This window comes from Ochotona curzoniae, unplaced genomic scaffold, assembly GCF_017591425.1.
Source record: "Ochotona curzoniae isolate NIBS_2020 unplaced genomic scaffold, NIBS_Ocur_1.0 scaffold_4505, whole genome shotgun sequence".
In the NCBI taxonomy this organism is placed as follows: Eukaryota; Metazoa; Chordata; class Mammalia; order Lagomorpha; family Ochotonidae; genus Ochotona; species Ochotona curzoniae.
The window spans coordinates 36,936,274-36,958,553 of record NW_024467118.1 but is presented as its reverse complement, the minus strand read 5'-3'; the positions used below and the strand labels follow the sequence as shown (position 1 = coordinate 36,958,553).

At 47.6% G+C, this 22,280-nt stretch overlaps 1 protein-coding gene across 2 annotated transcripts in view; it reads right to left on the bottom strand.

The window, feature by feature from the left end:
* Positions 1-22,280, bottom strand: part of PALLD (palladin, cytoskeletal associated protein) — a 390,044-nt gene that overhangs the window by 24,173 nt on the left and 343,591 nt on the right. Inside the window, exons 10-13 of one of the 2 annotated variants that reach the window (XM_040965793.1) lie at positions 13,890-14,546; positions 2,897-3,032; positions 936-1,034; positions 68-118 (exon numbers count right to left, since the gene is read on the bottom strand). In XM_040965793.1, coding sequence (XP_040821727.1) covers positions 68-118; positions 936-1,034; positions 2,897-3,032; positions 13,890-14,546 — 943 coding nt within the window. The remainder of the gene's footprint in view (positions 1-67; positions 119-935; positions 1,035-2,896; positions 3,033-13,889; positions 14,547-22,280) is intronic. The other variant, XM_040965794.1, reaches the window with a different exon arrangement.

The following is a 22,280-nucleotide window of genomic DNA, read 5'->3' as shown; positions in this document are numbered from 1 at the left end:
GGTGAAAAGGGAAGCTGGGAGGCACACACAGTGGACATGAGTGAGAGAAGAAGGCAGAAAGCTTGACCTTTTGACCTTCCAGAGGACTCCCTACAGAAGCGTGAGGAGACCCGATGTCCTGTAATGGCAGAAAAACAGAAGTGAAGGCTGACAATAAAGGTAACGGGGAGGAAGCACAACTTGAAGCGTCCCCAAAGTGAAACTTGGAGGGTTGCAAGATTTCATGTAGAAAAGCGATCTGATTTTGAAGGCAGGCCCATGTCTCAGCGGATAGGGGACCCTTGGAGCTCATCTTTTGCATTTCCTTGCAGCCTGAGACTACATGTGGAAACTCCAGCCAGAATCAGGGGAGATCAGTGAGCCACTGGCACCAAATCCTGGAATTGACTTGTGTATGGTGGTGGCAGGGGAACCAAAACAGTGTTTTGAGAATTCTGTGGATTAGTGATTTATAACCACACGTGGAGGCAGATAAAGATGTGGTCTTCTATGTACACAGACTGTTTTGGCTTAATATATTTGACTATATATTAAGAATATGACTATATATTCCTGAGTACATATGAACAACATAGTGGGATCTACTCATTAGCTACTTCCATCAGTGTCAATGAAAATGTCTCCACACAAAACTTTCACTATAGCACAGGATAGAAAAATCACATATCCGAAAGGGGAATAAACCAGTCAATCAGAAGATTTTAAAAAGTTAACACAAATATCAGTAATAAATAATTCTGGCAGCCGCTCAGCCTGGTGTCTGGTACAAAGCACGTGTTCAGTCACACCTCTGAGCTTGGTTTGATGACAGTTTTACAGTGACCGTGCCCTCCACTGTCCCACAGAACTGATCAAGAATGGTGTCCCTGCAGAGCATGGAGAAGGGGGACGGTGCTGCTGTCCTTTGTTCTAAGAAGTCCAGACCCACAGCATACCTGGTTAGCAGTTTCCTCTTCTGGCTCCTGAACGTGGAAGACGGTTGCACTGTCAGCACCCAGCAGCCGCCGAGCCATCCTCTCCTCATAAGTTAACCTCTAAGAAAATAAGTCACAAAACGCGCAAAATTAGAGGGGGGCGGGAGGGGGGAGTCACAACTACATGTTGCCTTGGGCCAAAGACTACAAAACCAGAACGAGCTGCCTTGCTTCTTGCCATGTGCCTCAGATCACTGCATTGTCTTTCCCTTGCTTAAGTTGTTCTGCCTGTCACCTCCCCTCTGATCCCACTGGCATCCTGTGTTGGGAGATGCCAACTAATTTTATTAAAGATGTATGCATTCGTTTGAAAGAGTTACAGAAAAAGGAGAAGGTAGAAGGGAGGGAGAGGCACATGGACAGAGATGGCGCTCCTTCCTTCCCTGGGGTCACTGCCCAACAGCCACAAAGACTGTGGCTGGGCTGGGCCAAATTCAGGAGCCCTCAGCTCCATCCAGATCTCCCGTGGGGGCGGAAGGGACCCAGGCAGTTGGGTCATCTTCCGCTGGCTTCCCAAGCACATGAACAGGGAGCTGGATTGGAAGCGGCGCAGCTGGGAACTGGTTCTCCTACAGGATGTCAGTGTGACAGGTAGCAGCTGCCATGTCGCAAAGCCAGGGCCCTGAGAACTAACCTTGAGGGCTGCCAACTGACCCAGCACACACTGTAAAGCCAGAATAAAGCAATGGGGCAGCCACCACATGGAAGATGTGGGCCATGTCCTCGTACATAATGAAAAACAGAGGACATGTGATTCAGTGTCATCTGCAGGCTTCAGAGCAGCCAAGCAGGTTATAGGACTAAGAAACACAGGAAGGCCTCCCAAGGGAGAATCCACTGATCAAGAAGGAAAGAAAACGGACAGGCATGGCCAGCTGCCTGAAACAATCCTCCCAATTACCCCATGAAATGTGGCTAGCAAGCAGCGCTCAGGTTAAGACCCACACAGTTTTTGCTAGGTTATTCTTAGGTTGTAAGTCACAGCAATGTTTTTGTTCTGCAGGTCGTAGTGCTTCTTGTTTCTAGGGTGTCTTAGGATGATGGTGCCAGGGTGGGGATGTTCAGAGACCATCAGCCCCCTCAAGGACATTTTACAAACAAGAACAACAAGGCAGAATGGACAAAAAGCACAGAAGTGATTTCAGCTGTTTCCAAATTTCAGAATTTTGATAAGAATTCTGGAATCTTTCTAATCAGGAAAATATGTTGGATAAATGAAAAATTTCCAGTAATTGCTGGTTCTGGTCCCAGATGAAACCAGGAAGTGAAATAAGTCAAGTGCCAAAGGACAAATTATCTCAAAGTTCAAATGATTTTACTTAATGAAGACACAGCAGGGAAGAGGAGGAGTGAGAGCTCAGGCTGGGGGGCTGTCAGGTGACGGCATCAGTTTCGAGCGACACTCCGCCAGCACTTGGCTGGGTTTCAGCAGTAGTTTCCCCAGCAAAGGGGATTTTTGTGTAGAAGCAGCACCATATGGTAGGATCCAAATTCTCCTTTTGGTAACCTGCATAGCAGCCCCTGGCCTCTGGGAAAATACAGACCTGCCCTGAGTGTGTGGGCGCCCTGCCTCGCAGCCTGCGCCAGGCCACATGGCATCCTGTGCTGTCTGTACACGTCCACAGCACCATGCACAGGTGTATGCTCTCAGCTCCAGGAGCTGCCCTTCCATATTCCTGTCCCTGCAACTCATCACATCACCTCAAGACTGAGGAGGAGGAGGAAGCAAGGAAGGTCATGGTAAAAGGAAACCTATCTCTTTGTCTCCCTCCTCCCTTCATTCAGGTCCTCATACTAAGAAGGCTGTTGAGGCTCAAGGATTCTACAGACAAATCTTCAGAGCCTAGTCTCAGTGAGTTGAGCAAAGTGACCTCTGGTGCAGGCAGCTCCCAGCCCGGCCCAGGCCCCGGAGCTCTCAGTACCGGCTGCCCATTGTTCAGGAGGTCCTCCTTGAAGCGAAGTTTGCGTTCCAAGTCTTGGATGACAGCATCCTTTGTGCCCTGGATCTCCTCATCAGAGGCTATCCTCGCTGTCCTGCCGGCCTTCTTTGGGAACCCCCTGAGGGACAAAAGCAAAAGGCAGTAGAGTCAGTTGTCGGGCACAGACACCCCACTGCAACCCCCCCAGCCCCGCAGACAGCTCAGTGTGTCAGCGTGCCACATTCCCTTATGCCCAGACTTCATAGCTCCCTGGGAAAGGAGAGAGCTGCTCTCAGCAGTTCAGGAAATCTTAAATCGAAACCAGTGTTCAAGGTTCCAAGAGCCGGGCAGTATGTCTTAGGACAGTAAATTCAAGCAGAGGGAAGACTTGGTTTAGTCCTGGGGAGGCAGCGAAGTAGAGGAAAAAACCAGCTGATCTGTGACAAGTGTTTAACATCTTACTCTACCTCCTATTAGTTTGTGGCCCAGAGTCTGTTTCTTACCATCATCTTTTCTAAAGCAGATAGAAGAAACATATACCACATGTGAATGCTGAAAAAGTTTGAGAAGTAATCATGCTTCTTTCATACTCTTATTGCCTCTTCCAGCCCATATAATTCATTTATTTAAAAACGAACCCTGCCCTATTTCTAAGAAAATGCAGACTGAATGTCCTTTGCCCCAAATACTTGGGGATAGAACGGTTTGAGTTTCAGATTTGGGAATATCTGCACACATACACACAGTTTGCGGATGGGACCCGTGCCTAAACCTGGGCTTCATTTACGTTGCCCGTGTACCTTAAACACATAGCCTGAGGGTAACGGCAGAGACAGCTGTAGTGCACCTGCATTTTGACTATGATCTGTCACTTAAGCGTGGAATTTTCCAGTTGTAGCATTACATCAGTACTCAGAAAAAATCAGATTTTGAAATATTTTGGAAGTTGGATGTTTGACTTGGGTATGTTCAATCTGCATCAAGTCTGTCATCTTCCCTGGTATCCCTTTGCATCCTTCCTTTGGCTAGAGCCTCCCAACCACCTGAAGAGCCCCGGGCTCTTCACACAGGTGGCACCTCAGAAGCCTTCTAAGGCCAGCAACACCGCCCTGGGCCGAGTGAGTCCAGGGTGGGTGTGGACTCACATTTGTTGGAACCTTAAGGAAATTGCTTCCCCCTTTTATTCCTTTACTCTCACAGGGTAGTGCAGATTTCATGAGAAATGGAATACTATTTCATAGTGAAAGGAATGACCCATCACAACCCATCTCAACAAGCCAATTCCAAAAGCAAACTGTGAGATTAAAAAACAAAAAGCAAGTCACAGAGAAGAATGCATATAAATGTATTTCTGTTTATAAATGGACTACGGTGAAATAGCCCACAGCCAGGAAACTTGTCCTCAAAGTGTGTTCCCGGGACCAACAGCATCAACATGATCCAAAGGACTGCTAAAAATGCAGACTCTTGGCCTTAGTGCAGACTTACGTGACCCATGAAGTGTGACTTGGGGTTTAGTGATTTGTGTTACAGCAAGTGCCATGGGTGACTATGACACACATGAAAGCTTAAAATTCAGAGAAACATATGCATAGTAGAAACAACAGAAGATAATGGTCGACTCTGAAACTCAGGGTAGTGTGTGCCTCCTACTGAGGAAAGGAGACACGATGGAGAAGGAGACCTGTTAGCAGAAGTATTAAAAATAGATCAGAATTTCTAGAGGTACTAGAAATAGGTAAGATTTTCTATACCACCAATGATAAGATATTTCTTGTGAGTCAAGGGCATTGTACACTTGATGTTATGGGCAAGGCAGAAGTTCCAGGCTAAGGATACACGCACACATTGGATTCACTAACCACTCTTAGGTTCTCATTGTGTCACCCAACAGTGCTGGCAATAAGATGGTCAGATAGGAGACTGCTGGTCCAACCCTCACCCCTATCCAGGCAGTCACATGCGCCTTACTCCACCTCCCCCTGCTGCCTTGCTACATTATTCCTGACTGTACGGGGTGTTCACCCTCCCAACAGGAGCTCTGCCAGTCTGTGTGGATTCAGTCCCCTGGACAGTTAGCCAGAGGCGCTGTGATGTCTTTTTGCTGAAGGACAACAGAAGCGGGAGTGAAATGGTAAGGTGCTCTAGATAAAAATTTCCCATCGCAAGGCAGTGTATGCTTTGAAAGGAACTGTACACTATGAAAGGATGAATCTTACAGTCTGGAAATTGTACCTAAATAAAAATTCCAAAATGAAAAAAACAATTTACCATCTACAATAAGAAAACACACAGGAAGAAGAGGTTGCCTGCTTCTGTGAGCTAACACACCATGTAACAGCAAAAGCTGCAGGCTCCAGTCCGTGGCCAAGACAGAACACATAATCCATGATAAACCAGGACGGAACAATCTGGGGCCCCCAGTGAAAATCGGGGGGAGCACTATGCCAACGCATTGCAAAACCGTGCCATCCAAACCTCGTTAATCAAGTCAAGAAACTCTTCACACAATCAACTTGCAACTAAGTCTTCTGACCCTCACAGTGGCAAGCAGCCCAATAAAACATGCCATTGAAATGTCACAATGTCCTGTGGTTGGAAGCTCAAGGAAACAGCCAGAACACATTGGAAATTAATCTTGATAGGCAACTGGGCAACGGACCTGAGAGAGCTTGATGGCAGGAGGTGAAGGGATTATGGTTTACAGCCTCAATTTTGAGAGCCATGCATTCTTTAAACATAGCCATGCCCAGTAGTACAGTGGGTTAAGCCTCTGCCTCTGATGCCAGCATCCCATAAGAGTGCCAGTTTAAGAACCAGCTGCTCCCTTTGCGATCCAGCTCCCTGATAATGCACCTAGGGAAGTAGCAGATGCCTTAAATCCTTAGACCCTGCACCCATGTAGCAGACGGAGATGCAGTTCCACTTGGCCTAGGTCCTGTTTGTTGTGGCTGTGTGGGGAGTAAACCACCAGACTGAAGACCTGTCTCTCTTTCTGTAACTCTACCTCACAAATAATCTTTCTATAAAATATGCAGACACCAGCACCATGGGTTAGGAGGTTAAGCCTCTGCCTGCATTGCTGACAATCCCCTACAGGCATTGGTTCATACCCTAGTTGTTCCATTCTCCATGTAGCTCCCTGCTTGTGGCCTGGGAAAGCCGCAGAGGATGGCTCAAAGCCTTGGGACCCTGTATCCGTATGGGAGACCTGGAAGAAACTCCTCCCTCCTAGCTTCCAATTCGCTCAGCTCTGGCTGTTGTGGCCACTTTGGGGAGTGGATCAGCAGATGGAAAATCTCTGTCTCTCTCCTCCCCTCTAACTCTGCCTTTCAAAAAAAAAAAGGTAAAAAAAATCTTTAAGAAATGTGTATATTTTGGTGTCTTCCCTAATCTGGTTCCCTCTCCCATCTGTAACTCTTTCCCCAGTGTCTGTCAGCCTTTAATTAATGTCTCCCAGGTACCCAGTTGGTTACTGTACCATGTTTGTTTTCTTATTAGCACCCATCACACTCCAGTATGTGTTCTTTAAAAATGGTCCCAGCCACCATGGCTCTTCTGTAAATTACAATGCTTGTTAATAGACACTCAAATAGTATTGCTGGGATGAGTGAATGGCTGCATTATGGATCTGCACTTGGACTCCTCTCTAACCTCCTCTCCCTCCTCAGTCTTGTGCCAGAACTATCTGAGGTGAGACCTCATGTGCAAAGCCAGCTTCTGAACAAATACCAACTGCAGCATTCGGGAAGTAGAGCGCTGGGTTTTAAAGTCACCCCAGAGGTAAAGAGGAAGACAGGTACTCTTGGTTACTTCAGACGCTGCAAACATACAAGTTCCTACTGTTACTCTCAAAGCTGAGCAACATCACCAAATTGCACAACTGTGTGATGACTAGCAGCCGCTGATGACAGAAGGTGTCACTGCGTTTGACCGCAGGCTATGTGAGAGCTGTGCTCTCGGCGCTAATGAGAAGGATGGGGAATAACGCGTGACCATCACGGGCAGATGAGATCAGCCGCAGAGAAGCAGAGACCTTTTCCTTTAAGACAAGCCAGAAGTTCCACTGGATAAGGAAACACCTGTCTATTCACTGCAGAGGTTCGGCTGCTTGCACAGCACAGTCTGATGCACTTCATTCTTTCAGGGGGTGATTAGAACTGGTCCCGTGCATCTCGCAGAAAGCCCCTCCCCGTGCCTGGGGTTCCTGTCACACATGTATTTTCTTGTTTCAAATACAACTATTAACATTGCTCTTTGGAGGTGGATGTCATGGTGCAGCATGTTAAGCTACTGCTTGGGCTGCCTGTACCCCATATTCAGAGTGCCTGTGATGGAGTCCCACCTCTATTTCTGATCTAGTTCCTTGCTAATGTTCCTGGTAGTTAGCAAATGACAGCGCATGTACGTGGATCTGTGACACTCAGGTGGGAGACCCAGATGGAGATCCTTGCTTCTGGCTTCAGACTGGTCCAGCCCCTGTGGTTTTGATCATGTGGAAAGTGTATCAACAGATGGATGATCATTCTGTCATTGTGCTTTTCAAATAAATAAAAATAAGCACTTAAAAACATTTACTCTTTTGGGCTGGTGTTGCAGTGAGACACGTAAAGCCACCACTTGCAATACTGGCATCCCAGTTCAAATCTTGGCTGCTCCACTTCTGATTCAGTTCCCTGCAGGAGCTCCTGGGAAAGCAGTGGAGGATGGGCCAAGTGCTTGGGTCCCTGAACCCATGTGCAAGGCTGGGAAGAAACTACTGGCTCCTGGCTTCAGCTTGGCCATGGCCATTGCAGCCATTTGGGAAATGAACCAGCGAACAAAGACTTCCTCTACACCCCTTTCCCCCCATTCTCTGTCATTCTGCCTTTCAAATAAAATATGTTTACTCTTTGGCCAAATAAGGATGCTTATAATTTCTTTCAGTAAGTCAGTTTCCTAAACACAGTAAAATTACTAGCATTATTAAAATATTTACTTAATTTCTGGTTCTCCTTTTCCAATAACATTTTATTTTATTTACAAACTTCAAGGTACTCATCTTCTGGATCTGAACAATACTGTAGTAAAAATGAATAGGAAGCTAACAGAAATGTCTAACAGTTATTCCAAAAATGTTACTAAATAACTAGCTATGCAGTGTTATGGCAATAAGAATTCTTACTAGTAAGCTTAGAAAAAACAGTATTAGTTTCCAAAATAAGTGATTGTATAGCTTGATGACACTGGTTTTCTACTATATATTACAAGTTTGCTGTATAAAAAGAAAAAATAAAGATACAAGCAAAGTCAATGCCTCAATGTTGCATTATGTGACATTCAAAAGGTTTATGTACACCAAGCTGGGTGTACATCTAGGAGCAAGGTATCAGTTCTAGAAGCAATGGGGCTGGAAAAGAAGGCAGCTCTGGTTGGAATGACTGCCGATAACTCCAGGAAGGGGAGAAGAAGCTAAGAAAGCCACGGAGAGTTGATGAGGAGGAGGCAAGTAGACAAGAGAAGGGGGAGGAATTCCGGGCCAGTGGATAAAGGCCCAAGAGTGACCCTCCAAGCTATGTGACTTTCATGACTTAGCTAAAGGTTACATGCCTCGATTCCAATGGTGTGAAACATGGATGGTAGCCTATTTCACAGGGTTACAGAGGAGACAATTGGTGTTAATGTGAATTAAAATGTTAAGTGGACCTGGTATAGTAAGAACGCCTCTGGAGGGGCTGGCATTAGACACTCAGTTTGGGGGTCCAGCACAACCCTGAGAAGAGTTGAAAAAGAGACCAAGGATTCTGGACTAGAATTTCCAAGAGCTGCAAAGAACCCAAACTGAGTGACTTTCCAGTGCTCAACCCTGTCCTGGGTGCTGGGAATAGAGGCTGAGTGACAGGACACTGTGATACAAAATCACCTTTGGGTGGTGGGGAGGTGCAGCGGGGAGAGAGGGAGAGGGGAGAGAAGGAGGGGGAAGAGAGGGAGGGAGGGAGAGACACAAAGAGAACACAAGAGCTGGGACAGGAGGCATCAGAAAAGCAACAAGAACTTTCTCAGGCAAAGCTTTGGCAGGGTGAGCTTGTTTTCCTGTAAAACAGAGTCTGGGTCGGAGTTTAATGTAAGTTGGTTGTATTCCCCAAAGCGTACCTGCTTTAGGTAAATGAGGGATGATAACCCATTAAGAGACAAACAAGAGTTATCTGGTGACAAAACCGATTTCCTTTCATAATGGTTTCATACAATTAAACAAAGCTTACTGAAAGTAACTTGTCAGCAAAATCAGAACTGAAAAGTCCACATGGAGACAAACCTTCGCCAATACACATCCATCAGGCCTCCCTCAGTAAACACTTATTATACACACTCAGTCCATCTGTGCAAAACGGTACTGATGTGTTTACTCTAGCTGTAACACTAATTCACTTGCCAGCTCAAAAAGGGAACTCATGTGGCTGGGGCTAGAAACACCCCAAAACATGCACAGCCATGGCAACCAGCACGAGGCCCCAGAGCTCTGTGCTGCTGGGGGATCTCCGAGTATCCTCCCCTTGATACACACTCAGTTCTCTCAGTGCATTTCAGAAACTCAGGTCTCCACAGTCCAATGCTGATTTAACAGATCAGCTTCCAGGCCAGCAACCAGAAAAACAGCTTAACTACTGAATTCACTCCTTGCGTTCGGTGAGACCTGATGGCCACATCACACACAATTTGTGAGCAAACTCCCTAACAAATTGGCATTTACACATCTTTTATATTCAAGAATGGAATCTACGCATGATGCTTTTTGAAAATCCCGAAGCCGAGTTTTTATGTATCCATTCTATTTTTTGTAACTCGCTTATTATGATGAAGTCAAAGTTTAAGCACAAAGAAAAATGAGAACATTACACTCAGACTGAAATGAAAATCAACACCTTTAATTATCCATTTTCTAAAACGATGATGGTGCTTGGGACTGCCCTGCTCACGAACTCTGCACGACGAGCCACAGACCACGCAGCCGACCTGACTCCCAGCAGCTCCTGGGGCACAGACTCATCCACAAAATCATCACCCCTTCATGCAGGGCCCTGGAGGCCCTCCGACTAACCCGACGCCCAGGACTGAATACAACTTTTTCTGGACTGCTGTTACATACAGGATGCTAATGAGTCCATGGTCCCAGGGACCTCCAACCTCTCCTTCCCAGCAAATGACAAGGCCCGCACCTGCTTTCATGAGTGACAGGGTGACAATACTCCTGTCTTTTGGGTTCTTTCTCAGCGGTTACCACCTTGCCACTGTCTTTCCTTGAAAACTTCCTAAAATTCTCTATCGTGAAGTGAAAGCTACAGCTACATCTGTTACCATCCTTTTTCTCAAGGTTTGGGATTTTACTGCTTTCCTTCTGCACCTGCTTTGGTTAATTATCACATTTACTAGAGCTCCGCCAAGGCAGTACATGCATGGCTAAGCCACGGTCCCCACCCCCCCGCCCGCTCCCCGGCCCCCAGGCCTCGCCCGAGTCCTGGGAAATCCTGCACCTCTAGTCTAGAGAATGACGACACTGTCCCCGCCCGCTTGTTTCGTCTAAGTCAGGGAGAAGGAGTGGGACAATGAGATCACGCCCGCAAAGAGCCCAGTGCCTGCAGAAGAAAGGCTCTCATTAGGACCTCCCAATTAGTACATTTTTTAATTGACACGCGCTCCTTTTTGTCATACACAAAGACCTACTGATATAAAAGAGGCAATTAAGAGTACAAAACACTGCAGCCCTGTGGCTGTGCGCCACTCCCCGGTGAGAACTGTGAATGTGGGCAAAAGATCCAGAGGCCGGCCGATTCTCAGGCTGGGCCCTGCATGACGCACCTCGAGCAGAGCCGGCTCAGAAAGGCTTTGCCCTTGGCCCGTGGGGCACTGGCCAGGCTCATGGGTGCCCATCATCTCCTAGGACCAACCTGCCAAGGGTCACAGCCATGAGAAGGTGTAAAATTAACCATTATAGGAGTTGAGGGGGAACAGGCTACACTAATTTCATAAAAGTGCATACAGATTTCCTCGTGGCATCCATCTGCAAAACCGCCCCGGCGTCCCACCTGTGTCGGCAGCTTTCAGCTGGGCAAGACCTGCACGGCCGTGAGCCCACTACCCCAGGGAAGAAGGAAGCTGCTGGAAGCAGACACTGAAGACCTGCAGTTCTCAATTCACCACCAGCGGCATGCAGGTGCCAGATAAACCACGAAGCCAAGAAGGCAGAAATGAGTGGGCCTATCACTGGCACCCTTGACTTTTGCGCCATCCTTGACCTCTAGCCACATGAGGAACAACCTTTTCACAAGCTGTTTAGAACCTGGGTAGTACCAACTATTCTTCAAATTAACACTAGGGCAAGGCTAAACACACAAACAGGATACAAGGACAAGTATGCCACAGATGACTAAGAAAACAGACTCATGGACATTTAAGACTTTGGTCAAACAAAGCAAAGGGAAAAGCCAACTCTCCTGAATTAGGTATAATCAATCAATTTGCTGGGACCTGACATATATGGCAAAACCATCCAGTGAGAAAAACAACACATCTAAGTGAAACTGGATTTGCTGTTGCGATCACAAATTCCCAATAAAGCGTGCGCGCACACACATACACGCCAACAGCTTGGTAGTTCCTATATGCTTGAGTATGCCAATTAGCCATGGTCACCCTTAAAAGGGACAATCTTTGGCTAATCATCTGGCTTACAACCATGAATAAATAGCAACTTTTTTTTTTTTGCTTTTAATTCAGAATGCAAATAAGGGATCGCATAATACACCAGGGGAAAATAATGCCTGAAAAGACACAAGTAACCCAGCTGAACCATTGAATATGCCAAGTGCATGTGATGTAGCAATAGCAAAATTCCTTGGAGACAAAGTGTGACATGTGGGAATGGCTCACTGGGCTGGCCCCGGGACGGACATGTGCAGTTCAGCACGGCCACTCCACTCTAGTGTCCCAGCACTTCACCACCTTTGGGTGGAGTTTTCCACAGCCACAGAATCAGCAGGGCTTCTCCATGAACTTTTAAGAAATGACACAACTACGGAAATCTTTCGTGGCAACGACGAAATAGTCTGACTCCATAAAATGAGCTTCCTTTTACTGGAAGCTGCTAATCGTTACAGTTACAAAGATTGGAATAAACCACAGCTTTCACTGAAGACGATAAAGGCAGGATCACCCAATGCCTTTTAAAAACATTTGCTCAGCTTCTGTACGAAAGACATCAGAACCGATTATTTACTGTGTCTTCCTGGGATGCAAGGATCGGTACCATTTTAGGGAGAAGTGTCTTATATCAAATTCCTACTCTTTAAAATCTGTTGTTAATAATTTCCTTCAAGACAATACTTCATATTGTGTCGGCTAAACAAATGACAGCAAAGCATGGGAGAAAGGCAAAGTTTTCTTTAGGCAAGCCGACCATTTTCACCAGAAACCTGTTACGGCATCATTGCTAGGCAGATTCCTCTCCTCGTTTTTAGAAGTCCCTTCAAAAAATTTTGTGGAAATATGAATTTCAAAGATAAGTGTATTCAGGGGCCAGCACTCTGGCATAGCTGGGTAGACCCTAGGTTGGGACTGCCGCATTCCATGTCAGAGTGTTGGTCCCATGCCCAGCTACTCCACTTCTCATCCAGCTCCCTGCCGATGTGTCAAGGAAACAGTCCTGGCCCTGACACTTGGGTCCCTGTCAGCCATGTGGGAGACCAGATGGGAGCTGCAGCTTTCTGGCTTTGGCCTGGCCCATCCTGGCCACTGAAGTTATTTGAGGAGTGACATTCTGCCTTCTAAATAAATCGTTTAAAAGATAAGCATAATTTAGTGCAAAAAAAAAAAAAAAGAAAAAACAAAAACCAAGCCATCATGGCTTTTTCATAATTTGCATTTTCTACAAGCTTTTTAAAGTACCCTCTTGCTTACGTCTCTTTTGACTCTGCTTTTTCCAGCAAGGATGCCAGAAGCCCACAGGATGCCAAGCATAAGACCTACGTAACCAACATTTCCCAAGTGCCCAGCCTACCCAGAGCTCCCTGGTCCACCCCGGCCAGACCGGCCAGAGCAGTACTTGCCTGCAAGGTGACCCAGGACACCCCTGCAACGGGAGCACGTTATGGCTGGATGAGAATAACTGCATCTAGCGTTTCCTTCTTTTCCTCTCAACAGCTAGGGCTTTTGGCCAGAGCTGCAGGGTACCAGCCGAGCTGAGACAGGTATTGAAATGCTTAGGACAGGGGCCGGCTTGGCCTCATTCCCCTGTTCCCCAACCATGCCAAACACCTGCTGCAGGCGCTCCCGTGGAAGGCTGCCTGCCCGTGGGTAGATGTCAGCCTGTCTGTCCTCAGAGGTGCTCCATTTTCAAGATCTGGTAGGGCTGCCGCAGCACTGTCGGGCACAGGCAGTTACAAGGGAACCTGCAAATACTGGCCACTGGGAGCCAGGGGCCTTGCGCTCCAGCTGGGCGCTCTGGGGACGGGGACAGACCCCAGACCACCAGGTCATCCTAGGGCGCACACTTCACTTAATGGAAGATAGACAACAACTTGCTCGTTTCTCTTCCAAGCAGTCACTAGAATGTGGGGAAAGTTTCGATGACTGCTCCTTTTGGTTTTTCTAAATCCCTAACCTCCTGCTTACTGAAGCAACCCCATGGAAAGTCGACACACATGGGGTGAAATTCAGGTTTAGTGGCCACGTGACTGCGGGAGGTGGCCACTGAACTTTAATTACTGCTCCTTCAGCTGTGGACCCTGGGGCAGGTGAAACCAACACAGGAGACCTGCTTAGCTGCCCGCCCCATCAGTGCTAGCCCAGGCCACCCTGGTGGTAGTCATTACCGGCATGGGGGATGGCAAACGGTCCCTGTGGTCACGCAGAGGGCACCTAGGGAAGAAGTGCTGGGCAATGCCAGTGTGGCATCTTAAACGGGGTGCTGGGGTTCCAGGGCACTGAGGAAGCGTAGGACCCAGGAGGCTCTGTCACTTACGCGGGGGTGACGCCCTTGGGCAGCCCCAGTGCGTTGACGGCAGCTGGCGGCGGCTGCGAGGGCAGCAGGGAGCTGAGGAAGGCCGCAGGTGTCTGCTGGCTGTGGCCGAAGCGGGCGGCGGGCGCGGGGCAGGGCGAGGCCGGGCCCGGGCTGGGCAGCGGCGGAGGCGGCGGCGGCAGCGGGAACACGTCGGGCACCGCAAAGGCCGCGCTGGGGCTGAAGACCGGGGGCGGCGGCGGCGGCGGCGACGGTGAGGACGGGCCCCAGGAGCCCTCGGCCTCGGAGCCGAAGGGCTGCACGAAGGGCGGCACGGGCGCTCGGCCGAACTGCTTGGGCGTCGGCGACAGGGGCGACGGGAGGCTGGACGAGCTGGGGCTGGAGGCCGGCGTGCCGTGGCCCGACGCGGGGCCGAGGTTCTGCGCCGCGATGAACTGCTTGGGGCGCGCGTAGTTGAAGGAGCCGGAGGACTGCATGGCGGAGGCGGAGCGGGAGGCGAGTGCGCTCATGGGCTCCGGGGAGGCGGGCGACGCGCAGGCCGCGAGCTCAGGGAAGGCGGGCGGCGGCGGGAAGGGCGGAGAGGGAGGGCCCGAGTGCCGCGCGCTGGCCTCCTGCTCCAGGCGGATCTGCTTCTGCAGCTGCTGGATCTTGAGCGGGTCCCTGCGGGCAGAGAGGAAGACGGAGAGCTTCAGAGAGCGCCTGGGAGCCACGTGGGCCGCGCGACGAGGCCGGCAGGAGCCCGCGGCCGCCGAGGGCCACCCCACACTCCAGCAGCAACCGGGGCGCAGCTGCGCACAGGTGTAACCAGCCAGGCTACCATTGTGCCCGACCCTCGGGAGTCGTACTTCGTTTTAACAACAAAAACAGAAACAAAAGCCCACTTTTGACCAGTTATCAGGCTTCTGATGTGTAGCAAATTTTGAAGAAACTGTCAGAACCAGCAAGTTGAAAGATGGAAAACATCTGACTCAAAGTTATTTTTGGCTGATTTGGATTGGTCATTTGCCTTCAGTGCGGTCAACTCATTATTCAGTAAATTCAGCTGATTTCTATTGAAGATTTACTGTAACCTCGTTTTTTCTTCCCCTTACATCTTGAATCGCCAATGACTTAAACACATGCAAACTTAAAAATACACAGTTGAGAGGCATGTATGTATTTTAAATACGTGAGTGTGGCCCTAAGTGGTACCAAATGCTTTTTAAATACATACAATACTGTATATCATTTTATAAAAATAAACTCTATAATAAATGCTTTTCTGTACTCTTCCACTAACCCCTCCCGTGGCCAGGAAGCCATCAACCTGGCCGCCCCCGCCCTGTGCCAGCCTGGTCTCACTATGCCCACACAGTGCTTTCAGGCGCCCTAAAGTTGGCCTGGCACTGTGAATCAATTGCCCATATATTGTCCATCGATAAGCAGAAGTTTGAGTTTGTCTTTCTGAAATAAATACAACGGCTAGTAATCATCTAAAAAAATTTTTTTTTCTATTTCCCCTCAAAGCTTTTTCTGTCGAGTCACTCGGACGGCAGGGGGAGCTATAGCAAGCAGATAAAACAGGCAAAGTTGTATGAACAAAGCTATATGCCTGACCATAAAGCTTTTTTAAAACGCCAAAACCACACGCGAGAAGTTCCTGAATCTTTAAAACTCAGGCTTTCAGAGACTGGAAGCAGTAAAACGAACTGAAGCTACTGTTAAAAAGTAATAACTGCACTTTAGGCATGTCGTGGCATCTCACTATATGTGGGAACATAGAGTTGTCTGAGAATACTTTCCCTGTCTTCTGTAATTATCCAGGACAGGGATTAGACTTGAATCCTTAAAAAGACAGCAACATACTTTCCTGGAAACGGACAGTTATAGAGAGAATACGGTTTTATATTCTACATCCGTGCATATATCACGGATTACAACAACAGAGTTCTGGGGTTCCTCCTGACCTTCGCTGCTCCTTTGGAAGCGGTCATGCCACCGCCAGGATTCGCTGCGCCCCTGGAGTAGCAGATGTCTGTGCGGTCTCGACTCACCATTCAGCTCTGCATTCGCATTCAAGTATTTAGACATGATCCAGGAATAGAACTCGTAAAAGCCACCCACCAGCTCCCAATCCCCATTACCCAGCATTCTCACTCCCATCTGGATTTTTCTGCTTTCGTGTCTCCTTCCGATTGCAAAATGCACCCTAGTCCTGAATGTTTATCACACGTCCACTGACCTCTGCACTGGCCTGCAGGCCATCCGTGTCTTCAAAGGCACTGCTCCCCTCTCCCCAACCTCCTGGTTAGCCCGGGCTCACCACGCCCACAGCCTCGGCAGTGTTCTAAGGCATTTGCTGGAGGTAAGCCTGCCACAGCCACGGAAGTTCCGCCTTGGATCCCGCGTGAGGATTCTGCCGCCCATCACTAGGGAGTGGCCCCTGAAGGCAGCCTCGGCAGAAGGAAGGGAAGCCCAGGCCACGTTAGCTGGCTTCTGACTTTTCTCCATGGGGTCAGCAGACTCACTTGGTCATTACAAAGTGTCAGCAGATTTGGGCTTAAAGCTGTTGGGGTGCTAGTTTTAGCAATAAGTGACAGATAAAGAAATGATTAATATTTCATTTTACCAGAAATAGGCTTTCTAATAACTTGCCTACTAGTACCAGGGTACTCTGAAATATTTATGAAAAATGGAATTAAAGGATGGAAAAAAGATGGCTTTGGTGCAAAAAAGAAATTTAAATCCCTAGTTTTTTCATCTTCCACAAGTATTTGCAAGTACCTGTGTACATGTTGCGATGAAGAGTTCTGCTAGAGGGCCTGCTCTGTTTCAGTTGCTGGCACGCAGGGAGGAAATATAATATGTAGGGAAGTGGGGGGTGGGAAAAGTGCAAAGATTGTTTTGAGGGGGAGAGCATCATGCGGCATATGAAGCTGCTTCCCTGGCTACCTTCATGATTAACATGAGTCCTGGCTGCACAGCCTCTGCTCCAGCTCTACGAATACACAGCAGACACAGCCTGACCATATGTATTTCTGCCACTCATGTCGATGACCCGGATGGATTTCCTGGCTCTAGCTTTGGCCTGACGCAGCTGTGGCTGTGGCAGCTATTTGGCAAGTAAATGAGCCAGCGTACAAAAACCTTCTGTCATTCAGCCTTTCAGTTTTCTTTTCTACAAAAACTGTTTAGAATCTCCATGTGTCTGATTTGATTCCTGTTCAAATAACTTCTTAAAACATTAGAATTAGGGCCTGCTGGCATGGCCTAGTGATTAAAGTCCTCACCTTGAATGCGCCGGGATCCCATATGGGCGCTGGTTCTAATCCTGGCTGCTCCACTTCCCATCCAGCTCCATGCTTGTGGCCTGGGAAAGCAGTAGAGGACAGCCCAAGGCCGTGGGACCCTGCACCTGTGTGGGAGACCCAGAGGAGGTTCCTGGTTCCTGGCTTCACGCTCATTTGGGGAGTGAGTCATCGGATGGAGGATCTTCCTCTCTGTCTCTCCTCCTCTCTGTCTATCTGACTTTGCAATAAAAATAAATAAATCTTTAAAAAGTACATAAAAATTAAAATAAGACATTAGAATTAAATGATCAATACTAGACTCTGGGATGATGTAATACACAATTTTGTATATCGTTTTTCATTCATACGTAAGTTGATTTTCACAGATACAAAAAGAAAGAAAGGTACCAGAAAGGTAAAAAAGATGGCCTTGGGCTCTTTCTACCCTGAAGGTCCAGCAAACACGGGTTGTTGAAATGTGAGTTGTTATTGCCACATATCACTTTTTTCCTCTGGGGAACTGCAGCTTGGGCTCAAAATAAATGATGTAAACTTCTGGAAAAAACAACTTTTATATAAATTGGAAATTCCCAGTATGTCTCTCTCGGGGCAATGTCTGGATTGCACAAAATAATTTATCCCCTGATCATACTAATAAAAATGGGGTATTCATAATTGTCTGGGGAAATGGAAAACATTGGTGATTTAAGAGCAAACATGCTGCTGGCTTATGAGCCTGCTTCCATTGCTGACTGTATGATACAGGAGTTGCGCAGTCCCCCGCTCCTGAGCTGTGAGCTTATGCTGGCCACTGTCTGTGAGCACGCTGAAGACAGGAAGCCTTTCGCCTCCTCACAATGCCCAAGGCTCAACAGCGACCCTGGCAGGAACATCAGTGTCAATGACAACAAGGTTGCAGTTTCTGTCCCTGGCTGAGTCTGGCAGGCATATTCAGTGGGACGGTCCTACTGGAGAAGGGACCAAGACTAGATTGGGAGTTTTTCAAATGAAAGTAGATAAATGAATAAGCTGCTGGTTAACACAACATGGTCCTAGCTCAGTATCACGTGCATGGAAGACCTACACACACTGGTCCTGGGAACATACACAATGGATGGACTGCAACACTCCTACCAGCATTCCATGCAGTAGTACCAGCCATGCTCCACTTATGACTTTATTAATCTTGTTCTATTTTTTTATGCCTCAATTTGTTTTCAGTTGAAAGAAACAAGGTCCTATGTATGAGGATTGGCACCTATTGCTTTATTGAGCACTAATTATTGCCTCCTGATAAAAAGTAGACATTGCAATCTTGGGAACACTGTAGTCCCCCCTTATCTAAGGTTCACTCCCTGCGGTCAACCACAGTCTAAAACTATCATGTGGAAAATTCCAGAAATAAACAACCTATAAGTTTTACATGACATGCTCTTCTGAGGGGCCTGATGAACACTCATGCCATCCTGCCTGTCCTGAGGGATGTGGATCATCCCTTGGTTCTGAGTATCCATGCACCTGCCCGTTTGCCCAGTCGCTGTTTCACTTCTAGGCCACCTATCACAGTATCACAGGGCTTCAGTTCAAGTAACTCTTATTTTACTTAATAATAGCAATCAAGTGCAAGACTAGTGATGCCGGCATAAGCTATCTCAAGTGACAGAGATAAAGATCACTCTTACAAAGTGTTTTCATAGCATATTGTTATGATTATTCCATTTTGTTATAATGGTCAATCTCCTAAGAAGTCTAATTCATAAGTTAAACTTTAACATAGTTATGTATGTGTGAATAGGAGAAAGCAGTATGTGGCACTATATGTGATTGCAGGCATCCACTAGGGGGCTTGAAACACATACTATGGGATATAAGAGGGGGCTTTCAGTCTTTTACACACATACGGTGAGTTAATATAAGCTAAATGAGAACATATTGCATTGTGTTGATTTGGGAGAGATTATGAGTGCAGAAGTATCTATAAAATTAAAATATATCCCCTAAAGTTCCATAAACCAGAGAATGTTAAAATCAAATTAAAATTGACCCCTGCTTGGGAATGTGTGTCTGTGTGTGCCTCACATGTATTGCAAATGACATAGATGGCTTTTCAAAACCCCACTCTTTGATCTTTAATTCATTCTGAGCCTTTTGTAAACTGCGCTAACTCTCCAGACAAAACTAGGCTGGAACACAGTTAACAACAGAGGAGGGCTCAGAGGAGAAGTGACCTGAAGGAAATCAGCACGCGACTTGAGTCTCTTTTCCAAAGATGTGTCCTTTGCACTCAGCCTCAGAACCACATCTGGCTCCACTACAGAGAGAGTAGCGCCTTATGTCTTAGTACATAAACTTGATCTCTATTTGAAGTCCTTCCATGCCCCATGAGAGGGAGCAACTGCTGACCAATGCATAATCCTCCTGGGAACCACTCAGGGATGTGAGAGGAGGGCTGTGTCCCGCCTGTAGCACAGGGTATCTGCACTGAGAAGTTTTAGTGCTCTAAACCATTCCTTGGGGGTGAGAGTCCTGCAGCTGGCTCCCCAGATGTGCAGCAGCTCATCCAGGAGGTCTGTGGTGCTGGGAGGGACAGGGCAGGGTCATTTTGGCTCCGGGAGAGCTGCAGGATGTGGTCCACAGCATTTACCGCCTCACCCAAGTAACAGGCTTTGTGGGTGGACATAAATTGTATGTGATAACGGGCAGGATCCGACGGAGTCCACAGAGGTCATGGGACGTGCGTGATGACTCTGAGTGGCCGCCCGCCTGAGCTGCTCTCGCTCCCTTATTCCTAGGAGGAAAATGAGGCCAGGTTCTAAAATCCTCAACTCAGCATCGCTGCTAAATGCCTCCCATGACTTTTCTTCCTATGGTTTTAAAAGGGCAGTGCAAGCAGCAGGAAGGTATTAGCTGCCGAGTCCTATAAAAGCCAGGCTAATTTAGTGGACACTAAATGGAATTAATATGGGCTGTTCCCCCATTTGATATTATTTGGTATTAATTCTTGATATCAACAAAGTATGTTTCTGAACAAAAAAGTTTGTTTCCCAACCGCTTTTCTCAACAATGCTCTAGGCAGGATCAAGGATTGTGTTTCTAGCTGAAACAGCCAGACAGCCCCCTCTGACACAGACGGGAAGGGCTGTGAATGCTCCAGCAGAGTTTCTCTGAGACTTTGAAGAATGGAAGATAAAAAGGACAAATACTTAACTTTTTGTCTTACAATGAAGTAAAGAATGCGGCCTTATTTCACAGCTTCTCATAGTTAACCCTCCCTGGATTTTCCATTTTTCTGTTGTCTTGGGGCTTGTGTCATCCCTTTGGCTGACGTCTGCTGAACTGAATACAACTAAAACATGGGTATGCACAGTTGGTGCTTGCAAGAAGCAATCCTATCTTCCACAATGAGTAGTCGGGATTTGCTCAGCAGGCAGCTTTGTACCCAGCATTCTCTTACTTCTCTAGGGGGCCTTTCCAAACGCCCCAACTGCAGGATCTGCCCCCTCCTTACAGGCAAGACACTCAGTAAGCATCTGTTGGATTTCACACAACTGCCCAGATTTCTCTACCATGTAAAGCATCACTGCATCCAACGAGAGTTCACTCAGCTGCATGCTTCTAGGGGATTCATCAGAGATAAATACCACACGTGTCCTTCCCAAGTGAGGACGTGGAGGCCACCAAACAGAGAAGGCCCGAACAGCTCCGGTCCCAGCCCAGCTGGGAACTATTTATGATTTTAGATAATTCACTTCTTTCTGGGACTGTCTCTTAGCTTTAAAATGGAAATTTACAACATTCTATCTGTAAGATTCTAGTAAACTTTGAGGTTTTATGAGGCGTACTTGTTAGCCTTTTAAGATTTAAATGTTGCACATAAATTCTGCCATGATATAGAAGAAAACAGCTTTTGGGTCCTGTGCATTTCCGAGCTGTCTCTGCGGGGCTGGGCATTGCCAGTCAAGAAAGTGGCTGCACACTCACCATTCACAAACCCTCCTCCTCGTCCGACCACAGCCTTCGATCAACCTTTGGAATGATTTTGTAAATTTTCCGAAAATTCACTTCAGTGTTTGCTCAAAGGACGGGTAACCGTTGTGGTGTACTCAGGCGCTTTGGTCAGGCCGCGTTCTTGGTATCTCAGTAGGAACTCTTTCCAGAAGCCTTTTCCCTGATGCATCTACACTCTGCTGCCTCCAATGCTGGGCCCGCCTCCTTCCCTGGCTCCCGTCCAGTGTTCTAAGGATGGGGCTCTCGTCAAGACCCAAGCTTTGTGCTCCCGTCTGCATGGGAGCTGGTCCCGCACCCAGATCTCAGTTCTGCATGCCATGCAGCATTAACGTGCAACGTCCCCATCCTAACCGATCCCATCTAGAGCACAGTCCCTCCCCCACTCCCCCAAACCCCCAGCTAATGTCTACCCTCCCAACAACTATATTGCTACTTATATACTCCTCCCCCTCTTTCTGCTTTTTCCTTCCTCCAGGTTAGTTACTCTCATTGTCTCCTAACTTAACCTGCCCTTGATCTTTCTTTAGATGCTGCTTGGCTCTGGCAGGCCTGCTCCTACCAACATGTCCCCATCTGGTCTTCATCCTTTTGCCCTCATCGCAGGGCCTATCTCGACCTGGAGCACTCCTGAAGGAATGTTTGCCAAGTCTCCCTCCTCCTCCCCCCAGCTCTGATACTCAGGCACTGCCCTCTCACACGTGCCAGCCGGAGCTCCTAGCACCACTCCGTGCTCCTAGCACCCTGCCAATTATTGTGGTGCCTTGGATGGAGATCACTAAGCACCTGGGAAGAGATTGCTAGGTTGTTTTTTTTTTTTTTAAGGATATGGGCAAAGGAAATTTGCCTTGTAATTAGAGGAGAAAATGTATCTTCTAATTTCATATATTTATAACCTACACACGTATTTACGTATGCATCAGAACTCTTACATGACAGTACTTTTATTCCTGGCATTTAGTAGCCAAGACAGAAAACTCCCATTCCCAAATGAGAATACCTCTGAACTTGGTACCGCAGTTCCTAATTTGGCATCTGCGTGGCCCTCCAGCATGCTACAGGCAGAGGCAGCCTGTCTCAGTGCCCATTTTCCATTTTGTTTGGTTATCCGTCAAAAAGA